At 41.8% G+C, this 22,868-nt stretch overlaps 1 protein-coding gene across 4 annotated transcripts in view; it reads left to right on the top strand.

Moving 5' to 3' along the window:
• The window catches only part of arap3 (ArfGAP with RhoGAP domain, ankyrin repeat and PH domain 3), a 163,307-nt gene that overhangs the window by 63,356 nt on the left and 77,083 nt on the right, over positions 1-22,868 (top strand). For 3 of the 4 annotated variants that reach the window (XM_030395552.1, XM_030395550.1, XM_030395549.1), the window contains 9 exons: positions 8,822-8,865; positions 9,617-9,856; positions 10,379-10,510; positions 10,793-10,862; positions 11,055-11,175; positions 12,934-13,118; positions 14,734-14,840; positions 19,424-19,623; positions 21,016-21,101. In XM_030395552.1, the coding sequence (XP_030251412.1) occupies positions 8,822-8,865; positions 9,617-9,856; positions 10,379-10,510; positions 10,793-10,862; positions 11,055-11,175; positions 12,934-13,118; positions 14,734-14,840; positions 19,424-19,623; positions 21,016-21,101 (1,185 nt within the window). The remainder of the gene's footprint in view (positions 1-8,821; positions 8,866-9,616; positions 9,857-10,378; positions 10,511-10,792; positions 10,863-11,054; positions 11,176-12,933; positions 13,119-14,733; positions 14,841-19,423; positions 19,624-21,015; positions 21,102-22,868) is intronic. The other variant, XM_030395551.1, reaches the window with a different exon arrangement.

Below are 22,868 nucleotides of genomic sequence, written 5' to 3'. Positions count from 1 at the left end.
GTCTAGTGTCTGTCTGTCTGTCACTCTCTCTCTTGGCCCTGCTGTTTTTGGTTGCTAGGTGACCGTTGGCAAGGGCCGTAGCAACGGACTGTGAGGGAGCTGATTTGAGAGCAATTTCTGCCTCACATCTAGGACGTCAAACTAGTGCTATTTGGTCAAGATCATACATGATATCGACAATTTTTTTTCACGATCGAGCCAGAAAGGCCTTAAAGAACACACTCATTAAGTTTTGTGGTCCTAGCTTCAGAAATGTGGAAATGGCAGCGAGTTAAAAAAGGGTGCAGTTTTGGAAATCCTTCTCCCGATTTACATTGGAGTAAATGGAGCATTTCAGAGCTACTCTTGTCGGTTAGCGGTCGATAATTCAAAAACCGTAAATCCTACCGATAAAGTAGACACATTGGGAGAAAGAAGACGAGTGTGGCTACAACTCTGGAAAATATCACTGTTTTTTAGCTTAATTTGTGGCCAGGATCGTCACGGAAAGAGAAAATTTCTGAGATAAATTTTGAGTCTCTCTCACTCTGTCAGTTGGCCCTCTCCACTCTGCTGCACGAACATTCCGCCATACACAATCATTGAAAACCCTGAATTTCTCCAAAATCACTCACCGCCATTCAAGGGTCACAGTTCAAAAACTACACATCGTAGGAAAAAAGTTCAAATACAACAAAAATACTCAGGACTTGTGCCTACATTTTAAAGCTGGAATGGTGTTTCCACGTGAACGTATGCCCGAGCACGAGATGTTTGAAAAACGTCGCAGATTTGCGACTTTTTTGACCTCGTCCCATTCATTCCTTATGGGAAATTTGTCGCAGTTTTTCGCGACTTATGTCGCAAAAAAATTTATATTTCGTAAAGCTGAATATTAGCAACCCAATTCCGATCGAGCCGCACATTGAATGAGCGAAAAATTAATCATTAATGTAGTTTAAATGTTGGGAAATATACTGTGTGTGTGCGTTTGCATGTATGTGAGTGCAAGCTTAAGCATGGCTGTGTGTGTGTGTGTGTACATGTCTCTCTGTCTGTCTGTCTGTCTCATGTGTGTCTCCTGTCTGTCTGTCTGTCCGATGTGTGTCTCCTGTCTGTCCGTCTGTCTGTCTGTCTGATGTATGTCTCCTGTCTGTATGTCTGTCACTCTCTCTCTTTGCCCAGCTGATTTCGGTTGCTAGGTGACAGTTGGCAGGGGCCGTGGCAACGGACTGTGAGGGAGTCAGTTGGCCCTCTCCACTCTGCTGCACGAACATTCCCCCCTACACAATCATTGAAAACGAAGAATTTCTCCAAAATCACTCACCATCGTTCAAGGATCACAGTTCAAAAACTACACATCATAGGAAAAAAGTTCAAATACAACAAAAATACTCAAGACCTGTGCCTACATTTTAAAGCTGGAATGGTGTTTCTAGCTGAATGTATGCCAGAGCAGGAGATGTTTGAATAACATCGCAGATTTGCGAGTTCTTTGACCTCATCCCATTCATTCCTTATGGGAAGTGTCTCGCAGCTGTTCGCGTCTTACGACGCGAAAGATTAATATTCTAGAAAACTGAATTATAGCATACAGAGTCCGATCAAGCCGCACATTGAATGAGTGAAAAAATGATCGTTTAATGTAGTTTAAATGTTGGGAAATATACTGTGTGTGTGCGTCTGTGTGCATGTGAGAGCACGCTTAAGCAGCTCTGTGTGTGTGTGTCTACATGTCGCTCTGTCTGTCTGTCCGTCTGTCTGTCTGATGTGTGTCTCCTTTCTGTCTTTCTGTCTGTCTGATGTGTGTCTCCTGTGTGTCTGTCTGTCTGTCTGTCTGTCTGTCTGATGTGTGTCTCCTGTGTGTCTGTCTGTCTGTCTGATGTGTGTCTCCTGTGTGTCTGTCTGTCTGTCTGATGTGTGTCTAGTGTCTGTCTGTCTGTCACTCTCTCTCTTGGCCCAGCTGTTTTTGGTTGCTAGGTGACCGTTGGCAAGGGCCGTAGCAACGGACTGTGAGGGAGCTGATTTGAGAGCAATTTCAGCCTCACATCTAGGACGTCAAACTAGTGCTATTTGGTCAAAATCATACATGATATCGACAATTTTTTTTCACGATCGAGCCAGAAAGGCCTTAAAGAACACACTCATTAAGTTTTGTGGTCCTAGCTTCAGAAATGTGGAAATGGCATGGAGTTAAAAAAGGGTGCATTTTTGGAAATCCTTCTCCCAATTTACATTGGAGTAAATGGAGCATTTCAGAGCTACTCTTGTCGGTTAGCGGTCGATAATTCAAAAACCATGAATCCTACCGATAAAGTAGACACATTGGGAGAAAGAAGACGAGTGTGGCTACAACTCTGGAAAATATCACTGTTTTTACACTTAATTTGTGGCCAGGAACGTCACGGAAAGAGAAAATGTCGGAGCGAATTTTTGAGTCTCTCTCACTCTGTCAGTTGGCCCTCTCCACTCTGCTGCACGAACATTCCGCCATACACAATCATTGAAAACCCTGAATTTTTCCAAAATCACTCACCGTCATTCAAGGATCACAGTTCAAAAACTACACATCATAGGAAAAAGGTTCAAATACAACTTAAATACTCAGGACTTGTGCCTACATTTTAAAGCTGGAATGGTGTTTCTACGTGAACGTATGCCAGAGCAGGAGATGTTTGAAAAACGTCACAGATTTGCGACTTTTTTGACCTCGTCCCATTCATTCCTTATGGGAAATTTGTCGCAGTTTTTCGCGACTCACGTCACGAAAAATGTATATTCTGGTGAGAAAAATAATAGCAACCCGAATCCGCCCGAGCCGCACGTTTTGATATATAATTTGTTTGTATGCAACAAATTTGTTTGTATGCTCCGCACAGCCCACTATGGACACCTATAGCTCTGCTATAGAGGTGTCCATAGTGGGCTGGCGAGCACAGCCCACTAATTATGTGTGTTTACTATGAATATGTAAATGTGTTTACATTTAAATATGTAAGGATACTAACTTAAATTAACTTAATTAAGCATATTTAAAAATGTAAGGATTACTCCAAAAGTACACAGTAAAAGTACTTAATATTATGCATGCAAGTAGTCTAGGAAGTACTAAGTTCAGCAGTATATGAATCATAGACTACTTATGGAAAATAAGCTTTTCATTCCACGTCAAAGTTGGCTGAAATATCCTTAAGTCTTTTTCTGTCGTCCTTTACTTTGAAATCCGGACGCATACCTTTGTGATACCTTCAGTTTATTACTGGTAATAATTACTGTAAAAGTATCGTTATTTTCACGGGTCTGACTGTGTGACTGCAGTCTGCCCCACTGTCACTACCAGCAGCTCTTCAGAGCGGTTTCATTACGATTACCGTAAATGTTAGTAGATTCGCGCACTAGAAAACAACGTGCGGCTGATTATACCGCAGTAATCCACTGGGCTGTGTGAGAAGATAGACTCAGGCTCTGCATGATCTGTTGCTGCTAAACAGGCAGCGCTGCGGGCAACAGTTGGCCTGTGGACTGTTGTTTGACCACTAATGACGTTACTTATTATCAGTGTTGGTCACGTTACTTTTAAATAGTAATTAGTTATAGTTACTAGTTACTTCTCCCATAAAGTAACTGAGTTAGTAACGGAATTACTCCAATATAAAAGTAATTAGTTACCAGGAAAAGTAAATCTTGCGTTACTTTCTTTTTTTCCCCTTTTGAGCTCGGCATTGATTTTAATGTACTCTCTGCATCTATGTATTTAGAAAATGTCTTTCTGCATGGCGGACCGGCACCTGCTCTCGCTGGTATTTAGCCATTGAAGGAGTCTGGGTCAGCTGTTGATAACGGGAGCCTGTTCTCAACAACATACCTGCCTCTCATTGCATTCAGTTCAGTCTGTGTCACAAGTTTTAGTGAAGCTGGAGCAGAAACATCCAGCTTTAGCTGCTCGGACGACTCCGTGTCCTTCTGTGTTAGCAGAGCTCACGTTAGCCACACCTGCTATCATCATCAACAGTGTCAACAACGGTGTTTTTGACCACTACTGTTGTAGAAGCGCGTGCAGTTGAGAGCTGCTTCATTAGATTAGAGTTGCTTAATACGGAAGTGGACAAAGGAGGTCAAGTCATGTCTGTACTTCCACTTTGAAAACGTTAACTTTCCCTCTGGACTCACCATTTCTGCAGCTCATCTCTGCTAATTTGTGTGTGCGAGGCTGTGTGGTTTGTGTGTAAACCGAACACAGCCTCTGATTGGCTTACGAATTCTCACTCTACCTTAGAGAGCCAATCATTACCTCTGCGGTTGTCCCGCCCCTCCCTCCTGCCTCACTGGAGAAAAATAAAGCAGCCCTGCTGCCCCAGTGGCTGAGAGCCGAGTCGGATGACAACAGCTTCAATGAGAAACTTCAATTTGTAACGCGCTACATTTTATAGTCGTAACGGTAACGGCGTTGTAACGATGGGAAAAGTAATTCATTAGATTACTCCGTTACTGAAAAAATAATGCCGTTAGTAACGCCGTTATACTTAAACGCTGTTACTCCCAACACTGCTTATTATAACATAACATAGCACTAGCACATAGCAAGCCTCTGTACTTAGGTGAAATAAACAATTTATTCAGTGTGCAGGGCCATCGGCTAACGTTATCAGCTAGCCTGCCTTACAATATGACGGCGTTAGATATCTAACACCATCACACAAATTAGTCAACGTGAACTAAGTTAGCAAGCTTTATATTCAATCGAAATATCAAACAGAGTAGGCTAATAACATGACACCAATCATTTTAATGCTGTAGTTAACAACAACTCCACCACTGCTCCCTGGCTTGCTGGCGGCCATGACTTGCTTGTCAGAAAGACGTCGCTGGTGTAGACTCTTGTCACTCAAACATGTCTGACCAATGGGGAAGCACCCGCCCACTGCGGGATGTTTGTGTCAAAATAATTCAATCAAAAAAAAAAATCACTTCAAATCGAAAAAAATATTTTCAATAAAAAACAATAACACTTCAAATGCTTTTTTTTTTTTTTTTTAGGGGGGGATTCTATTTTATTTTTGCATTTGAACAGTTTTTTCTTTGATTGAAAATATTTTTTTTGATTGAAGCAACTTTTTTGGGATTGAATAATTAAGACACAAATGTCCTACTTATAATATGGCCCAAACACAAAAAAGATTACTTCAATCAAAGAAAACATTTCAATAAAAAAAAAGTGTTCAAATGCAATTTTTTGAATCTCAAATATTTTTTGCATTCAAAAACTTTTTTCTATGATTGAAAAATTTTTTTTTTGATTGAAGTGATTTTTTTATGGAAAATATATTGTTTTGATTGAAGCAAACTTTTTTTTGATTGAATAATAAAGACACGAATCTACCTTCATAGAATTAATGCAATGTCAGTGTTCTGAAGAATGTATGACAGAGCAGGTGATTTAAGTGGATCCTGCCACTAGGGGCGCTTAAGCGCTCAATCAGGCTTAGTGCCGCTGATTGAGAGAGAGAGAAGAAGAGACTGAAGACGGTCATCATGGTACTTCTGTATATGATGTTTCATATTTTCATGCTAATGATAATTAGATTATAATTTGGAGTGTGTGCTATGGTCAAGCATTTTGTGAGCTGTTTATTGATGGATTAAAGTGCCATAAAAGGGATAGACTGTTTCCTGCCTCATTCTTCATTTAAGTCTTGGGGGAACATTATAGACTGTGTTCTAACCGACACACACTTTGTGATTACAAACCAAAGAAGCCTATCTACAACCTTTAAACCTCCGTCACAGTCAGCTTTAATATATAGGCCCTAGTCAACATTCAAATGATAAGCTGTAGTTTAGAAATTAGTTTAGTAATATTAGGTCGGAGGGTTTTCCCCCAAACACCTGTTAAAGGTCCCATATTATACTGTTTTTCATCAATTTCACACAGCTGTCAGAGGTCCTACAACTCTGTATTTGATATGTATTGCCCCAAACCTATCCGTGGTCCTTAATTTCAGCTGTCTGAAAGTGGCTCAAGTGAGCTCTGCTGAGAGCAGGCTGTTTCTGTGCCTGCTCCGTCTGTCAACGCATACTTGGAGAGCCTCTCAGGAAGACGATGCCTCTTACGCTAGCGGTAGCATGCCCTAATGTTTGCGGTGGACGTATCGCTATGGCTCGCGGAGATGCTTTCGTTCAACCATACCAGTTTGGCCCAGAATCGGACCCAGAAGGAGAGGATCCTGAAGGAAATATGGACTCTCTGGCTGCAGCAGGACGTTTCAGTATGGCTAGTGTGTCTGAATAATGTTAGTTTGTTCGTATGTGTTGTTACAGTTACTACCATGTAGCTAATGGCTAACAGCAGGTGAAAGCTGTGTTTGTCTCCAACACAGTCTCCAAACTCTTGGACACTGTTCGCATTGTCTCTGTCTCCAGTCTGCAAGTTTCCAGACTTTTTACTGTGACAACCAAGCTCCATCGTAATATTATTAACATTAAACTCGCTTCAAACACCATTGCATAGCGTACTGTTTCCAGCTGAATTCACCATACTTGTAGGCGACTGTAAATATTATCAAACCACAGCACCACCTGTGCTCGGGTGCAGTTGCTAGGTCCGGTATGGATGGGACTTATCCCTTTACGAAGGTCAGTGTCGAGGCAAAGCCAGCTTTGTACTGACCCTTATTACTGAAGCAGTCAGACGTGTAGTGGTTAGCACACACATACAAGCTAACATGAATCGTAGCCGTTGTCGTTGTCGTTAAAAATGAAATGCAACCACTGTCTCTTCTGTTGTTCTGTAGCTGGGACAGAATATAGGCACTTATGTTGAATTATACAACCAACAACAGAGCAATTTGCGTGTCTAGCTTTGAGCGACATTGTGCAGCACTGCTATCTTACTGCTGGCCACACTGAACTTCACCTCGGGGATGGACGTCCCCCACTCGGATATCTCCTATCACCGCGCAGAGGATGCGGGCCTATGGAAATGACTCCTTTCGTTATGTAACGAAAGGAGCTGCATCTGAACAGCCTTTAGGAGCACCGTTTTACAAGTGGATGGGCTGCAGAGACCATGCAGGACTCGCTTGTTTTCCTCATTCTGGGAGTTGGCAGGCTCAGGGAGGACCAGTTAATATATGTAGAAACCAGAGAAAATGTGTTTTTTATAATATGGGACCTTTAATTGACAGTGCTGAATAGAGTTTATTGATAGAGGAGACAGATTGTGGTTGACAGAGGGAGATAGCTAGCTTGAAAAAAAAAAATCTGTGAGGAAAATATCCTGACATTTAAATTTAAATTCCCAGTGGCAATTAAAATCTGAAGAAATCTGGATTCATTGCTTATTTGTAAACACAACACTTATCAGTCTGCAGGCGAGAATCTAAAGGTTTGTTAATTCAATTCTATTCAAATTCGCTTTATTGGCACAACAACAATATTGCTAAAGCACCAAGAACCACGAAAAGAGTACCTAGCACAGTACCGTTATACTTGCTGTGTTTATGTGTGTGTGTGTGTGTGTGTGTGTGTGTGTTTGTCAGGGATGGAAATTACCTTTTTTACTTGTTGGTCCACCTGCCACTGTCGCTGGTGAATTCTCAAATCTACCAGTCACTCAATATTTTTACCAGCCACTTTTATATCAAAGCGTTGATGTGTACAGTACAATGCCTTGAAACGTATTTTTCTTGTACAAGACATTATTTCCCAATCAGTACTTGTTACCAGAGTTGATTATTCAGTAATTATGTGATACCATTGAATGATTTCAGGGGTAAAACTATCCAAGGGTCATCTACTAGGTCGTGAAATAACAGGAAATGAAGTCTGAATAGACAAAGTGGTTCAAAATAACGTTAGATTTTTAGATCTATATCAATATCTCCCTGCAATTAGAGGAATTTACAGTAAGCCTACTTTTCAACTTATTTCATATGATCAACTGCACTGGACACACACAAAGGAAGTGGAAATTGCATCATTAGGTGATTAGAAGGTTAGTGATATATAGCAATATCTACTTGCAACTATAGAATTTACTGTACGTTATTATTCCCTATGTTTGACTGTACTGGACCCAGTTGTCCCAGCGGACTCTTTGTCTTTTGTGTAATTTTTATAAAAAAAACATTCTTAATTCAAATACAGACACTTTTAGGAAAAGTCATGTTACAGCAGTATTGCATTTTTCTCATTCAACAAAGTTATTGCACATATACATTTGAAACCGGTCAAAATGTATGTGATGTGCAGTTAATATGACCGCTTATGGCCAAAATAGGTAAAACATATCATCATTTCTTTCTGTCTTTTGTGTAATTTATATAAAAAACATTCTAAATTTAAAATACAGATCTGTTGTGTGATAGCGGAGCGGAGAGTCAGCAGCAGGATTTTGTACACATGGTCAGTAGTATTAGTAGGTGTATAGGCAAACAAACAAACAACAACCAGAACAACCTTTATTCATTGTATTAACGATTTTCACGTCCCCACAAACGTAATAAATCCCTGCAAACGTAATAGTTATGACATTTGTGGGAAATCACATTTTACGTTTGTAGTAGGCAGTGGCTATTACGTTTGTGGAAAATGTATTACATTTGTGGGTTTGTTACATTAAAAGCTGCAGATTTTTTTTATGTTTGTAGTTTATTATGTTTGCGGACAGTACATTGGTGGGCATTACACTTCCTTCTTTTCTTTTGCCTCTCCCCAGTTGGTGAACTCAGCGTGGTGAGACATCAGCTCCTAAATGATCTCAAATGTCTCATATTTGGTTTAATTTCCAGCGTATATTGGCTTTGATAATACAAATGTGCTAATTTGATATTTTGTCCTGCAGAGTGAAAGAAGCAGACTGGAGGAGAAACATGCAGAGGAACATGGGTAAGACACCACAACTCTGTTTTTTAGCCTACTGTGATCAAATATTGAATACTGTATAAAAACATAATAATATCTTGACATTGCACGAATCCAGGAATTATAAATAGGAAATTCAATCAGACAGCATGAGAGGAAAAAAGTTTTAAAAGACGCAAAACATACATTTACAAAAAAAAGAAATTCACACAAACACAAAAAAGGATTAAGAACATTTATGCTATAACATTGCGCTGAGTACTGAACCCTGGCGGACTCCAGAGTTCGGTCAATGTGCAGATGATACAATAGTCATCACCTGACCTGAAATACCAACTGACAGATATTAGACAGTTTTTAAAAGACTATCATCTGCGTATTGACAACACTGGTGGTCCAGGGTTCTGGACTTATTATGTATTGAATGCAGACATAACTAAGTTAATGTTTCCGTTCAGAGTTTGTTCTCAACCTTGAAAACAGCCATTGAAAAAGATACGAAGCTACAGAACAGTTTCATTTCGTTTCTTTTCGTTTCGTTTTCTTCCGCTTTTTCCGTGAGGGTCGCGGGATGCTACTGCTTTTATCCCCCTTTTCAAGGGGTCGCGGGGGTTACTGGGGCCAATTCCAGTTAACACTTCAGAATAGTGTGTTGAGATTGTTCACTCAACTGGTGTAACTCAGTTCAAGAAAGAACTCAGAGCAAAGAACAAGTTCGATTACAAATAGTAATCTTCTCTAAACTGTGTAAATGAAGTTGTGTTTGTACCCTCAGGAAGCAGAAGCTCTCCTGGACGAGGCGTTTGTCTCATGCGCTTCACTCTGGAGACTCTCAGGGTTACAGCACAGTCGGAGAACCTCCACCCCCCCTGCGCTGCCTCTCCCTGCCCCCCCGAACCTTCCCCTCAGAGGCTGATGAGGACCTGACCATCTCCCCGTACGCCAGCTACACCTCCCTGACCGAGAGAGCCCCGCCCATCATCAGTGGATGGCTCGACAAGCTGTCTCCACAGGGGTGTGTTTGATTTGCACAGCTGGTTAGACCAGTGAGGGTTCTAAATGGATGGTGTTGAAAAAACTAAAGTTCTTGGAGGTCCTGGAAGTGCTGCCAGGTGTCCTTGAGAAAGTTCTAGAGGTTTTTCAGTAGGTTGCAGACGTCCTTGAGGAGTTTCAGGTAGTCATCAAGCAAGTTCCTTAGTTTCTTAAAGACTTTACAGATGTTTTTAAGGGTTGCAGGAAGTCGTAGAGGCCTTGAGGAGTTAACAGTGGTTCTTGAACCAGTTCCTGAGTACCATAAAGAAGTTCCAGAAATTTTAAGGAGACTGTAGGGGCTGTGTTTTGGGGTTTCTTAGGGTCCTTTAGGAGTTTTATGTGGTTCTTGAATCAGTTCCTAAGGATGTTAAAAAGGTTCCATACATTTTTGGCCAATCACAGTGGTCAGGTCTTCAAGATTAAAACATCGGCAACACACACCTTCCTATTCTATCTGATGTTATTCATGTGCAGTGTGTGTGTGTGTGTGTGTGTGTGTTGTCAGGGGTCACAGGTCAGTGCTGGCTGTCGTGCTGCGTCTCCTCCTCTCTGCTTCTCCATGTGTCTCCTCCCTCCTGAGGAACTGCCTTGTCATCTTCCTTTCTTCCTCCTCTTCCTCTTCTTCATGCTCCACTCGGTGTGTTTTTCTTGTCTTCTTTCTTTTCTGCTTGCTGATTCTCTTTGGTGTCTCAGCAATATGAATAAATCTAACTTGATCCAGATCCAGGTATTTTGATTTCTGCTGATGTTTTATATGCATAGATCTAGAATATTTAAATAATCAAAATTTTCAGAGTAGAAACAAACCAAACTGTACGAGTGTGACACAGAGGACTAGTCTTGAACACGGTTTGGTGTGTCTTTGTGTCTGTGTGTCTGTGAAGATGTCTCTGGAACTGATGTGTATTTTACTTTTCAGAAACTATGTTTTCCAGAAGCGCTACGTCAAGTTTGACGGCAAAAACCTGATGTACTTCGGCAGCGACAAGGTACAAACAACATTCAAAGTGTTTTTAATGTATCTAATGTCTCTACAAAACTGTTTGTTTGCAGGAACAGAAACTATCAGTGAATGATGTCGATAATAAAGTCCTTCTCAGCCTGAACGAGACATGTCTTGTTTCTGTGTTTTTGATTAGTAAAGCCATTTGAATTGTTTCCTCTCACCTGCTCTGCTCCAGGACGTCTACCCTAAAGGAGTGATCCCATTGGCTGCCATCCAGATGGCCCGCCCAGCCAAAGACAATAAATTTGAAATCGTGACGAGTCAGAGGATCTTTGTGTTCAGGGCTGATAATGAAGGTAAAAACTTACACTAACAGCTTTTTTAGGCCCAGACAGACCTTTGATGACATTTTTATTTGACAGAAAAACATTAAATATATAAATAAACAACATAACATAGTTACAGTAAAAACATACCAGAAGTTACGCTAAACCACCTGTTACATACAGAGACAAAAATTATATCAGACATAGTGATGTACAACAGTGTATGAAACTCAGAAGGTCAAGTGACTCGACTCTGCTGATGCAGCTTTCAATTATCTCTGTACACATATAATGGTTAATAGAGGAGAGTTTTATTTCTGCAGGGTGAGACAGGAAGTAAGAAGAAGAACAGAGGAGGAGACAGAGAGTGCGCACACTTATCAGAATAAATTGTAGAAATGTTTGTGCAAAACACGGATATGATTAAACTTTACGTTTCTTATCTTAGTTTCATGTTGTGACATCTGTATGCTTCTGGGTTCAGGGTCATAACCCACTTGGTTAGTTTTTGGGAACATGTTTGTCTTCCATCTCCTGGTTCTGTCTCCAGAAACACAGCTGGAAAACGTCCTGATGTCTCCTTAAAAATATCCAGTGGTTTCACTCTGACAGATGTAACTGGACTTGTTTCAGTGTCCTGAAGAAGTTTCACCTCTCATCTAAGAGGCTTCTTCAGTTCTAACTAACTGGAGGAGCTGCAGGCTTTTTAACTATGTGTGGGTGTTTATTTCAATAAACATCAAAAACCAGTTCATTTTAAAACAACCAGCACATAAACTTATCCATCCTAAGGACAAAACACCCAGGCATAAGCAGAGTAATGTAGATTATGATGTTCAATGCAGCAGGATTGCTAAGATTTTTACATTGGAGAGACAAAACAACATCTCCATCAATGAATGGCACAACACAGGAGGGCCAACTCCTCATGTCAAGTCTACTGACATCTGAAGGAGACTCATCATTCCTTTGAGGACAACAATGTGAACATCTTGTCCAGAGAAGACAGATGGTTTGAAAGAGGAGTAAAATAATCCATTTATGTCAAACTGGAACGACCATCTTTGAAAAGAGGAGTTGGACTAAGACATTATTTATCACCCACCCAGTACTGAGTTCTCTCCCCAACCATTCACACCTGGACTCACCTAGCCCTATCAACCCACATGAAGGCTGGTCGGGTCAACGACCCACAAGTGGCCCCGACAACTCTGAAACTTAGAACTCACATGTGGCCTTAACGCCTCTGTAAGGACACTCCCACACATAGTTTAAATGCCTGCAACTCCCCTCCAGTTAGTAAGAACTGAAGAAGCCTCTTGGATGAGAGGTGAAACGTCTTCAACAAACTGAAACATGTCCAGTTGATTATGATACAGAACTTAGAATTAGAATTAGAAGAGAAATGAAAACTAAAGGAAAGTGATGAGAGCACAAAGAGAATCATGAAAAGGGTTACGGTTAGGGTGATGGTGATGGTGATGATGATGATGATGATGATGATGATGATTATGATTATGGTGATGATTATGATTATGATTATGGTGATGATGATGACGACGACAACAACAACGATGATGATGATGATGGTGTTGGTGATGATGGTGATGACGATGATGATGATCATCATGTGATGATGATGATGATGCAATGATGATGATGTGATGATGATAATGTGATGATGTGATGATGGTGATGATGTGATGATGATAATGGTGATAATGTGATGATGGTGATGATGGTGATGATGATGATGGTGATGGTGTTGATGTGTCTGCTGTACCTCAGTGCAGAGGCGGCGTTGGGTTGGCACGCTGCAGGAACACGTCAGAGATCAGCTGGTGTTCGGTCGGCGATGCTTCGGTCCTGGGTCACACTGTCAGAAACACGGTGTCTTCGAGCTCAAAGGAACCAAATCCAAAGTGTATGCCGCCATCAACACTGAGCAGATCTGGCTCTACAAGAGCGAACAGGTGAGGTGTTTGTTTTTTTTAAAACTCTTTATTTGTTTGTTTGTTTGTTTCAAATTGTTTCTTTTCTGCTCTGCTCTTCACACCTTGAGCAAAATAAATCTGTTGAGTTTAAACTATTTTTAGTGAAAATTCAGTCAGGAGTTTTCTGAGATCTTGTGACACGTTTTGTCCCCTTCAACACTAGAGATGGGATTTATGGCTCTTTGAGGGGAGCCGGATCTTGGTGAACCGTTCCTTTCAAAGAGCTGTTCAAAAAACTGGCTCATTTGACAGATTTTTACATTTATTAAGTTTTAAGAAGCCAGCCTGGTGGTAACTCATTTTATCTTGGAAATATAATCACTGGGAGGTATGATGGGGTGAGATTTGTAACAAAATAATACAAAATTAGATATCCCACCAATATCTGAGTTTGAATTATTCTGAAATATTGATTATAACCTCATTTGCCATGTGTGGACTAGATTTTAAGTCTGATCTGGATTCACTGTAAATATTTCACAAGGTTGCGCCATATCATTCTGCTTTGACAGTGACATCACTATTTTGGATTTACCCTTTGTACAAAGTGTTTGTATGTGTGTAAAGCTACCATGACTTGTTATTCATGCAACACCTTAACACTTAAAAATAAACATTAAAAAACAAAGCACTACCTGATATGGAGGCAGGTAGGCACTAGCATTTTCAGTGTCACTGGAGACTTCATTGTCACTATTGCCTGAGTCAGTTGGCTCTCTTCTCACCTCTGCCACTTTTACTGTTAGGTGTTGTGTTTTGAAGTGCCTAGCAAATTATTTGTTGAAGCGGACTTAAAAGAAATATTTTTATGACAAATATTGCATTTTGCATTACTATCTTCCACAAGAGAAAAGTGCATCCAAATGCTGCTCTGTTTCCTTTGGCTCATTTTGTCCAAACGACGACGTCATGACACACGACAGTGACTGTCCTCCTAATTAAGACCACTGCAGCTGCTCTGCTCTCCGAGGCAGGGGCAGTCATGTATTTCTGTTTTTTTTTTTTTTTTACGCAAAGGCAGCGTGCACAACTCATGCTACATTTGCATATCTAATAAGCACCGTGCAGCTGGGCTGCACTCCACCCCATGTAACTTCTCTGTCCCACTCAGGGGGAGAAGCAAAGGAGGAGCACACAGTGATATAAAAAAATAGATAAAGAAAAAAAAAGAAAAAAAAAAAGAGCGGTTCCCAGCTGCGACTCGGTTCCCATCGTTCATGTTAACGAGCCGTTCAATAGAATCGGTTCGTTCGTGAACGTCACAAGACTATTCAACACATTCACAGTCTCTTTTCACAGTCTTATCTAGTCATGTAGCAGAGACATTAAAGACTTCTTAATGTATTGATCAGTTCTGTGATCAGATGATTTTATATTTTATTGAGCTCAAGCAGTTCTCACTGTTCTCACTAGACGATCTAGTTTGTTTCCTCCTGTAACTTTGTCCCAACATGTTTTTATGTGTTCCTGTTCATGTGTGTCTCTAACATGTGTGTGTGTGTGTGTGTGTGTGTGTGTGTGTGTGTGTGTGTGTGTGTGTGTGTGTGTGTGTGTGTGTGTGTGTGTGTGTGCGTGCGTGCGTGTGTGTGTGCAGTGTTTCCGTAATGGGATTGGCATCACACTGATTGAAGCTCGAGGAGCAACAATCAGAGACGGAAAGCACAAGAGCTTCGACCTAATCACGCCGTACAAAACCTTCAGGTAACACTGTAGCATACAGCTTTCCAGGAAGAACTGTTGGGTTGGGAAGTTGTGGAAGGGTGCACTATGTAGATTCTGAAAAACAAAATTTAACTCAGAGAGTTAATATTAACAATTTTTATAACATTATAATAAGAACACAGGGAAAAGTTCCTAGAACAGATAACAGATAAACACAGAACAACAGATGAACCTGTTTCCTTTCAGCTCAGTTTGTTTATTCAGTAATGAAAAGCAATAAGTGAAGATCTATCTATACATATTGCACCTTTAACAATCAAAACAACCATATTTGAACTTTCCTGCTTTCCTGCTAAAAACTGGACACATGTAGTCGTTTGTTGCAATGAAACAAACATGTTTCTGCTGCTGAAAACCACTGAGGGGTAAAACGCTCTCCTTACAGTTAAATCCCTGCATTTCAAACTGAAGCAGCCTCACTTCAGCCTGCTGGTTTCTGGTCTTTTTTTATAATCAAACTTTTTATTGATTTTTGTTTTTTCACAGGAAACACAACATACACATCATATAACACTTTGTGCTATACATGCACTTCACAGCCATCCGGGCAATAAAAACTGAAAACCAGTAATACAATAAAACAATTGTATAAACAATTACATGTAATATGTTACATGTAACATCACCATAAGAAATATTGATAATGGATAAAATAAATACATCATAAGTAAAATAAAATAAAATGAAATAAAATACAAAATAAAAGGATTTCGCATGATAATACTTTCCTTATGGGGCACTAGCCAGTTAAAATTGAATAAAATGTAGGAAGTGGGACCAGACCTAGTAACATTTACCCCTACCATTATTCTATCTTGCAATAAGATCTTCAAAGGAGGCTGCTTTAGCCAGTCTGTGAAACCAGGCCATACTTGGCTTTTCCAGTGTTTAAGGATTATTCTTACAGCTGAAATAAACCCAGCTAGTGCCAGAGCAGATTCTGCTTTAGACACCCCTGGAGGTAAAAGGGACCTGTCTCCTAATAGAGATAGCTGTGGAGACTCTGGTAGTGGCCTATCTAACCATTCTCCGATAGTTTTAATAATTTGTTTCCAAAAAGGAAGGACCGGAGGGCATCCCCACAGAAGGTGGAGGTAGAAGCCTGTGTCATTCATACATTTCCAACAACAATATCTGTGGATAACCTTATAGTGTGTAAATGTACTAAGTGCATCCCTCATAGGCCACCCTGCATTGAAGACCACTTCTTTCCATGCCTCCTCCTAAATGTTTGAGTTCAGATTCCTCTCCCAGATTTGCCTTAAATGATTGTACTGACCAAACATACTGTCTGCCATAGTTTTATAGAAAGCAGAGGCCTTACACACATGCTGAGGCAATTTGAAATAGCAGAGTAGTTTATTTCTGTCATCATCAAATGAGAGCTTTAGACACGTTACACAGCTCCTTAGTTGTAAATATTTCCAGATTACCATACAATTCGCTTAACCTAATGATATTTTTGTTCAGCCAGGTTGTCCAAACAAAGGATTCCCTCTCTACTTTAACTGAGGAGTTATTCCAAATTGATGAATATTCTTGCTTGTATTGGGATATATGCAGTTGCTTTTGCACCTTTACCCAGATCTCTCTAGAATACTGCAGGATTGGATTCGGGTGTCCCTTCTTCTGAAGTGTTTGTGAAAGAGACTCAACTGGTCCAAATGGAGACACAGACAGCCAAAGGATGTCATCCGCATAGAGGAACAGTTTATGCTCCCTTCCTCCTGATCTTACCCCCTGTATGCTTGTGTCTGATCTAATTGCCATTGCAAGTGGCTCGAGGAACATAATAAACAATAATGAAGAGAGGGGGTCTCCTTGTTTTACGCCTCTAGATATATTGAAAAAAGATTAAACTACCCCATTGGTCAACACTGATGCCTTTGGTTCTGCATATATCAGCTGAATCCATTTAATGAATCCCTGTCCAAACCCAAAGCTCTCCAGAACATGTATCAAAAACCACCACTTCACCATATCAAAGGCCTTCTCTGCATCTAAAGAGAAGGCCGCAATAGGTTCATCAGACTGTCTGTTTTGCCTCATAAGGTGGAGTAGGCGTCTCAAATTGTCAAAAGATGATCTGCCCTTTACAAATCCCACCTGATCAGGGCCTACAATACAAGGAATTAAATTTTAAAGCCGCATAGCCAGAACTTTAGTGAAAATTTTATAGTCTACATTAGCTACATTACATTAGCTAACCAAGTGATAATCACTATGAGTACACCTTTTTCAAGACAGGCGCTAAGATATCAATGTACAGCTTGTAGTACTCAACAGGAAAACCGTCCAATCCGGGGGCCTTGCCTGACTGCATTGACTTAATGGCTTTCCTAACCTCCTCCTCTCTGATTGGAGCATCCAATTGCTCTACCTGTTCTGGTGGGAAACTCAGCAACTGAATCTTGGAAAACCACGTTTTCAATTTTTCAGGGCTAAAAACTGTATCGGATGTATAGAGATTGTTGTAAAACTCCATAAACACCTGGTTAATTTCCTTGGCTGAAGTAGCTATCTTTCCATTACTAGTTTTAATACCAGGAATTCTGCTTGCAGTCTCCTGCTTCTTCAGTTGTCTAGCCAAAAGTTTGCCAGCATTCTCTCCACTATCGTAAAAAGCTGGCCTTAAGTCTAAACATAGCATACTCAGCCTTCTTGCTGTATATACAATTTAGGCTATACTTTAATTCATACACCCGTTTCAGCCAGTCTTCACTAAAGTTTTCTGACAGATCTCTCTCTTTTTGTTTTATCTTATTCTCCAGCCTACTGATTGTCTCTCTATCTTGTTTCTTCCTTTTTGATGCTTCAGCAATGATTTTGCCTCTGATATATGCCTTTGAAGCCTCCCATACTGTGCCTATTTTTGGAGTAGAACCAATGTTAATCTGAAAGAAATCTGTGAGATCTTTTTTCCACGCAAATAGAGACACACAGTTCTACAGTTGTATGGTCAGTTAATACTTTGACACCTACTGTAGTATCCATTACTGATTCAGAAAAAACTCAGGATCATCCTCATTAGGAGCATATATTACACGTTAATTTTCTTTCCATTAATTACTGATTCAATACAGACAACCCTCCCCTCTTCATCCTTGAGCTCCTTTAGCAAAACAAACTGCAATTTCTTATGCACAAGTATTGCAACACCTCTTTTCTTACAATCAAATGAGCTATGGAAGACGTGTACTTGTTATTAAGGTGATTAATTACAAATGATAATTGCAGCCTATATTTGGCAAGTATTCTGAAAGTGGCTTAAGTTAGAAAAAAACAGAAACAAAAAGAGGTTTGTTCTCAAGCCAAATTGTCTCCCACAGTGATCAGCTAGCACTGATGCAGTACATATTAGCCCTAGTATGCTACTGAGACACTTGTCATCTCCCACATCTGCATCTGTATTAAGACAAGCAGCCTACCCACAGTCATTCAGCGTCTTCCGTCTTCTTGTCAAGGAATTGCAGCGCTTTCTTATGGTCTTCAAAAGTCATTTTCCTTCTCTTCCAAGTGAAGAAAAGTTTTGCTGGGTAGGCCAGTGTAAATCAGATGTCCATCACGTGAAGTTCTTCCGTATGTCAGTGAATTTTCTCCTCTTCTCAGCAGCAGCTTTTGTCGCGTCTGGAAAGAACAAGATCTTGGAGCCTCCCATTCCAGCGGTGTCTTGCTCTTGTATTTCCCCTTAACAGTGGCCAATCACTCAGTCCCTTTCCAGTAGCGAATGAAATCTAATAATGGCCGGTCACGGAGGTAAATCCTCCTCGGTCACGGGTGGCCCTGGTCGATAAACCCGCTGTAGCTCGTTGTCAGCTAGCTTCACTCCCAGAGCGTCATTTATGAGCTGCTTTGTTAGCTCCCTCAGATTTTCGCCTTCCCTTTTTTTAAATCCAACCCACTGCAAGTTCAGTTGTCTAACCCTGCTCTCTGCATTTTGGATTGCTCTTTCCATCTCCTCACAGTGCTTTGCTCTTTTCTGTAGCTCAGAGACAAGCCTGGCATTTTCAGTTTACAAGTCCATAATTCGGCTGTCTGCTTCATCCTGTCTTTCATATATGGCTGAAATGTCTAGTTAGTTTAGTTTTAGCTTGTGCTGTCTTAATGCTGGAAACATCCTCTTGCAGCCCTTTAAGTATACTGCTAACCTGAGCCATCTCCGGCATTTTTTTTTCCAAAGTTGCCTGAAGTCCTGTTAGAGCATCTGTTGTAGGGCTCGGCATGCCTGCAGAGCTGGATCCCGTCTTGGATGTAGCGCCACTATCCATGCTAGCATTGTTTATTCCATGCTTACCTGTTCTGTTCTTCAAAGAAGATGCCATGAGGGGAGAAAATAAACACGAAAAAGACACGCCTAAGCACTCGAACTTTGCTATACTTTACACGTCGTTTTAACATAAAAAAATGGGCTAAAACTATCGAATATACATGAAAATTAGGAGATTTTGACGTGAGGAAAGTTCTAGGCAACCATCACCCCAAGCGGTCCCACGTGACTCCTCCTGGTTTCTGGTCTTGTTTAAACGCTGAAGTCTAACCTCACCTCTGCTCCGCCTCCTCAGCTTCACTGCTGAGTCGGACCGGGACAAACGGGACTGGATGGAGGCGCTGCAGGAGGCCATTGCAGAGACTCTGTCGGATTACGAGGTGGCCGAGAAGATCTGGTCCAACCGATCCAACCGAATGTGTGCCGACTGCAAAGCCCTGAACCCTGACTGGGCCTCAATCAACCTGTGTGTGGTCATCTGCAAGAACTGTGCAGGTGACTGATGCTATGATAACAGATGCAGCCTGTCATACAGATTAATAAATTAATACAGATCAGTTCTGTTCCATCAGATTAAATCATCTGTATTCTGTGGTTAAACACCAGTGTATTTCAGTGGGTGTGTTTGTGAAACACCTAATGGGGCGTTCAGACCAAACGCGACAGACGCGAATACAATCGCTTCAGACGCTTAATTCGTGCCGCGCCAGACGCTCCATTCGCGCCGCGTGATCATTTTGGACTATTCGCTTCATTCGCGTCATTCGCTTCATTCGCGTCATTCGCGCTTGCCCGCTCATTTTTGAACCGGTATTTCTCAACCCGCTGTCTTTCCACGTCTATTATGGCTGATATCACCACCGTTGCTGCACTGTACCTGCTGTCCCAGAAACACCGGAAAACCACCCGCCGTCGTGTCTGGATTCATGAAGTCCTCCGGAGACACACGGAGTTGGGGGAATGTCACTGTCTCCTCCAGGAGCTCCGTCTGGATGACGACCGGTTCCATCGGTACCTCAGGCTGACCGGAGCCCAGTTCGAGGACCTGTTAGCTCGGGTTGGTGCCAGGATCTCCCGCCTGGACACCAACTACAGGCACTCCATCTCAGCTGCGGAGCGCCTGTCCATCTGTCTGAGGTGAGTTGCGGTGTCGTACAGCACTGGGTGCCCACACACAGCTACAACTAGCTTCTCCTCCATCGTTGCCAACCGTAAACAACCGTACGTGATGGAAGTGACGTCGTCGGCTTGAACTCGTCGCTGATTGGATGTCGCGGCGCGATGCCGCTTGAAAAGTTGGATATTTTCAACTTTATTCGCGCCGCGCCAGACGCTTCAGACGCTTCATTCGCGCCGCGCCAGACGCTCCAGACGCTTCATTCGCGCCGCGCCAGATGCTCCATTCGCGCCGCCGTCGCCTGAATCGCGTGTCATCGCGCCATTTACATTGATTTTCAATGTAGAGTTGCCGCTCCATTCGCGTCTATCGCGTTCAGTCTGAACGCCCCTTAAGAACACCTGTGTAGACATGAATCACTGCAGGTGAAACTGTCACAGTGCTGGTTCAACCACATTGTAGAATGTGCGCGTGCGTGCATGCGTGTGTGTGTGTGAGAGAGAGAGAGAGAGAGTGTGCGTATGTGTGTCTCACCTGAAACTGAACTCTTCTTGTTCAGGATCAAAGTTTCTGTTTCAGGAACAAAAAGTTGAAACAGGAAGTGACATCACATGGTCTGTTTTAGGCTCTGCTCTCTGTCTGGTTTTTTGGTTGACAGTTTTCACAGCAGAGTCAGATCTGGTGGGATTAAAAAGACATGAGCTCATTCAACAGGTTTTCTTACTGTGTGCGTGTGTGTGTGTGTGTGTGTGTGTGTTTCTCACCTGCAGGGCAGCACAGAGGTCTGGGGACGATGGTCTCGAAGGTTCAGAGTCTAAAACTGGACACCAGCGTGTGGAGCAATGAGATCGTCCAGGTGAGTACAGAACCCCAACAAAAACTTGCACCTGGACTAGGACTGTGACTAGTCTAAACACCTTTTCACTGGTGTTACATATCCTGTGTGATGACCTGTAGTGGTGCTCTGTGCTGATGTTGGTCCCAACACGAGGGTCAGGGTTGTTGTTCTGTCTGTCCCTTTCGAATGAACACAATATCTCAAGCACGCTAAGAGGGCATTTCTTTAAATGTGAATTAAACCACCTCTCCAGATTAGTCACCACCATTTAACACCAGTCTACATTAGATAACAGTCAACACCAGTCCACAGCAGTCCACATCAGTCCACACATGTCCACACTTGTCCACACCAGTCCACATCAGTCCATATCAGTCAATAGTCACCACCAGGCCACATCAGTCCACACCAGGCCACATCAGTCCACTTCAGTCCACAACAGTCCACCTGAACTGAATAATGAACTTCTCTGTCCATGCTGATGTAAGTCAGGAGAAGTTTTGTAGTTATTTACACCTTTTATCAAACTGAAGTCTTCACTGTAGCTCTGGGCTTAGTTAGCATAGCATCACGGCTTAGCACAGGACTTTGAACTCTGGTTGATGTAATGCACATGTGTTCAATTTATGCGTTTGTCCACTGTTTGAGTGTTATTGTGATCTCAGGTCAGGTTATCGGTAGTTTGCTTTCCTAGATGGCTAATTTGACGTTAGTCGAATGCTGCTTCACACAGACTCAGGGTCTCTGCATGCAACTAACCATCTTCTATAACCTGGCATCACGTCACACACACACACACACGCAGACACACACACATTCCTTGAGCCTGGAGCATATCACACCCATATGTAATCAGTGACCACCACTGTTTCTTTGTTCTGCCAGACACACACACACACACACACACACACACACACCTATATATAGTATAGCGACTATCCTGCCCTCCTGTAGTCACTCGGCATGGGAGTGGGAGACTGTATTTACGCTCTCAACAAACAATTGTCCATGCGCTTGTCCATATTCGGGTGAGATTCCCATTTATTAGACACACAGTATTATAACAAAGCATGACTGAACTAATGCAAAAATGAAACTTTTTGATGCTGCTGGAAAACAAAGGAGTGAGCTGGTCGAGTGAGCGGTAAAAAACACATGATCCTCCTATCCATACTCCCTGATTACCTACACCTGACTATAAAGAAAATGCTATACTGCCACCAGTGGAGACCTGATGAAACCCAAAAGACAGACAAATAAGTATTCCCTTATCCACCGCTTCCAAAACAGATCTGAAAGATATTGAACCTGCCTCCGTCTCCTCTTGATGTAAACATCATCCTTTAGAAAGATGCCAGGAGCAAGAGTGGGTTTACCTTTGAGCAAAAGGATATGATTTGGAGTGAGGGCTTCCAAGTCATTGACATCATCATAGACCTTGGTTAGGGGGCGGTCATTGAGAATAGCCTCCACTTCACACAGGATAGTATGCAGGTTTTCATCATTCAAAGATTGCTGTTAACCATCCTGATGAGTCGCTCCCACACACCGCCATGATGGGATGCGGCAGGGGTGTTGAACATCCAATCAATGCCACTCTGCAGGAAAGCGCCTTGAATCTTGCTGTGGTCTATGGCAGCTAAGGCTTCTCTTAACTCTCGCTCTGCTCTAACAAAGTTTGTGCCATTGTCTGACCTCAAACTAGACACTTGACCTCTGCGACACACAAATCTTCATATGTCATTAATACAAGAGTCCGTGTCTAGAGAATTTGCAATCTCCAAA

The sequence above is a fragment of the Sparus aurata genome, chromosome 18, assembly GCF_900880675.1.
Source record: "Sparus aurata chromosome 18, fSpaAur1.1, whole genome shotgun sequence".
NCBI classification, from domain to species: domain Eukaryota; kingdom Metazoa; phylum Chordata; class Actinopteri; order Spariformes; family Sparidae; genus Sparus; species Sparus aurata.
This window is presented reverse-complemented; position numbering and strand designations above follow the sequence as displayed.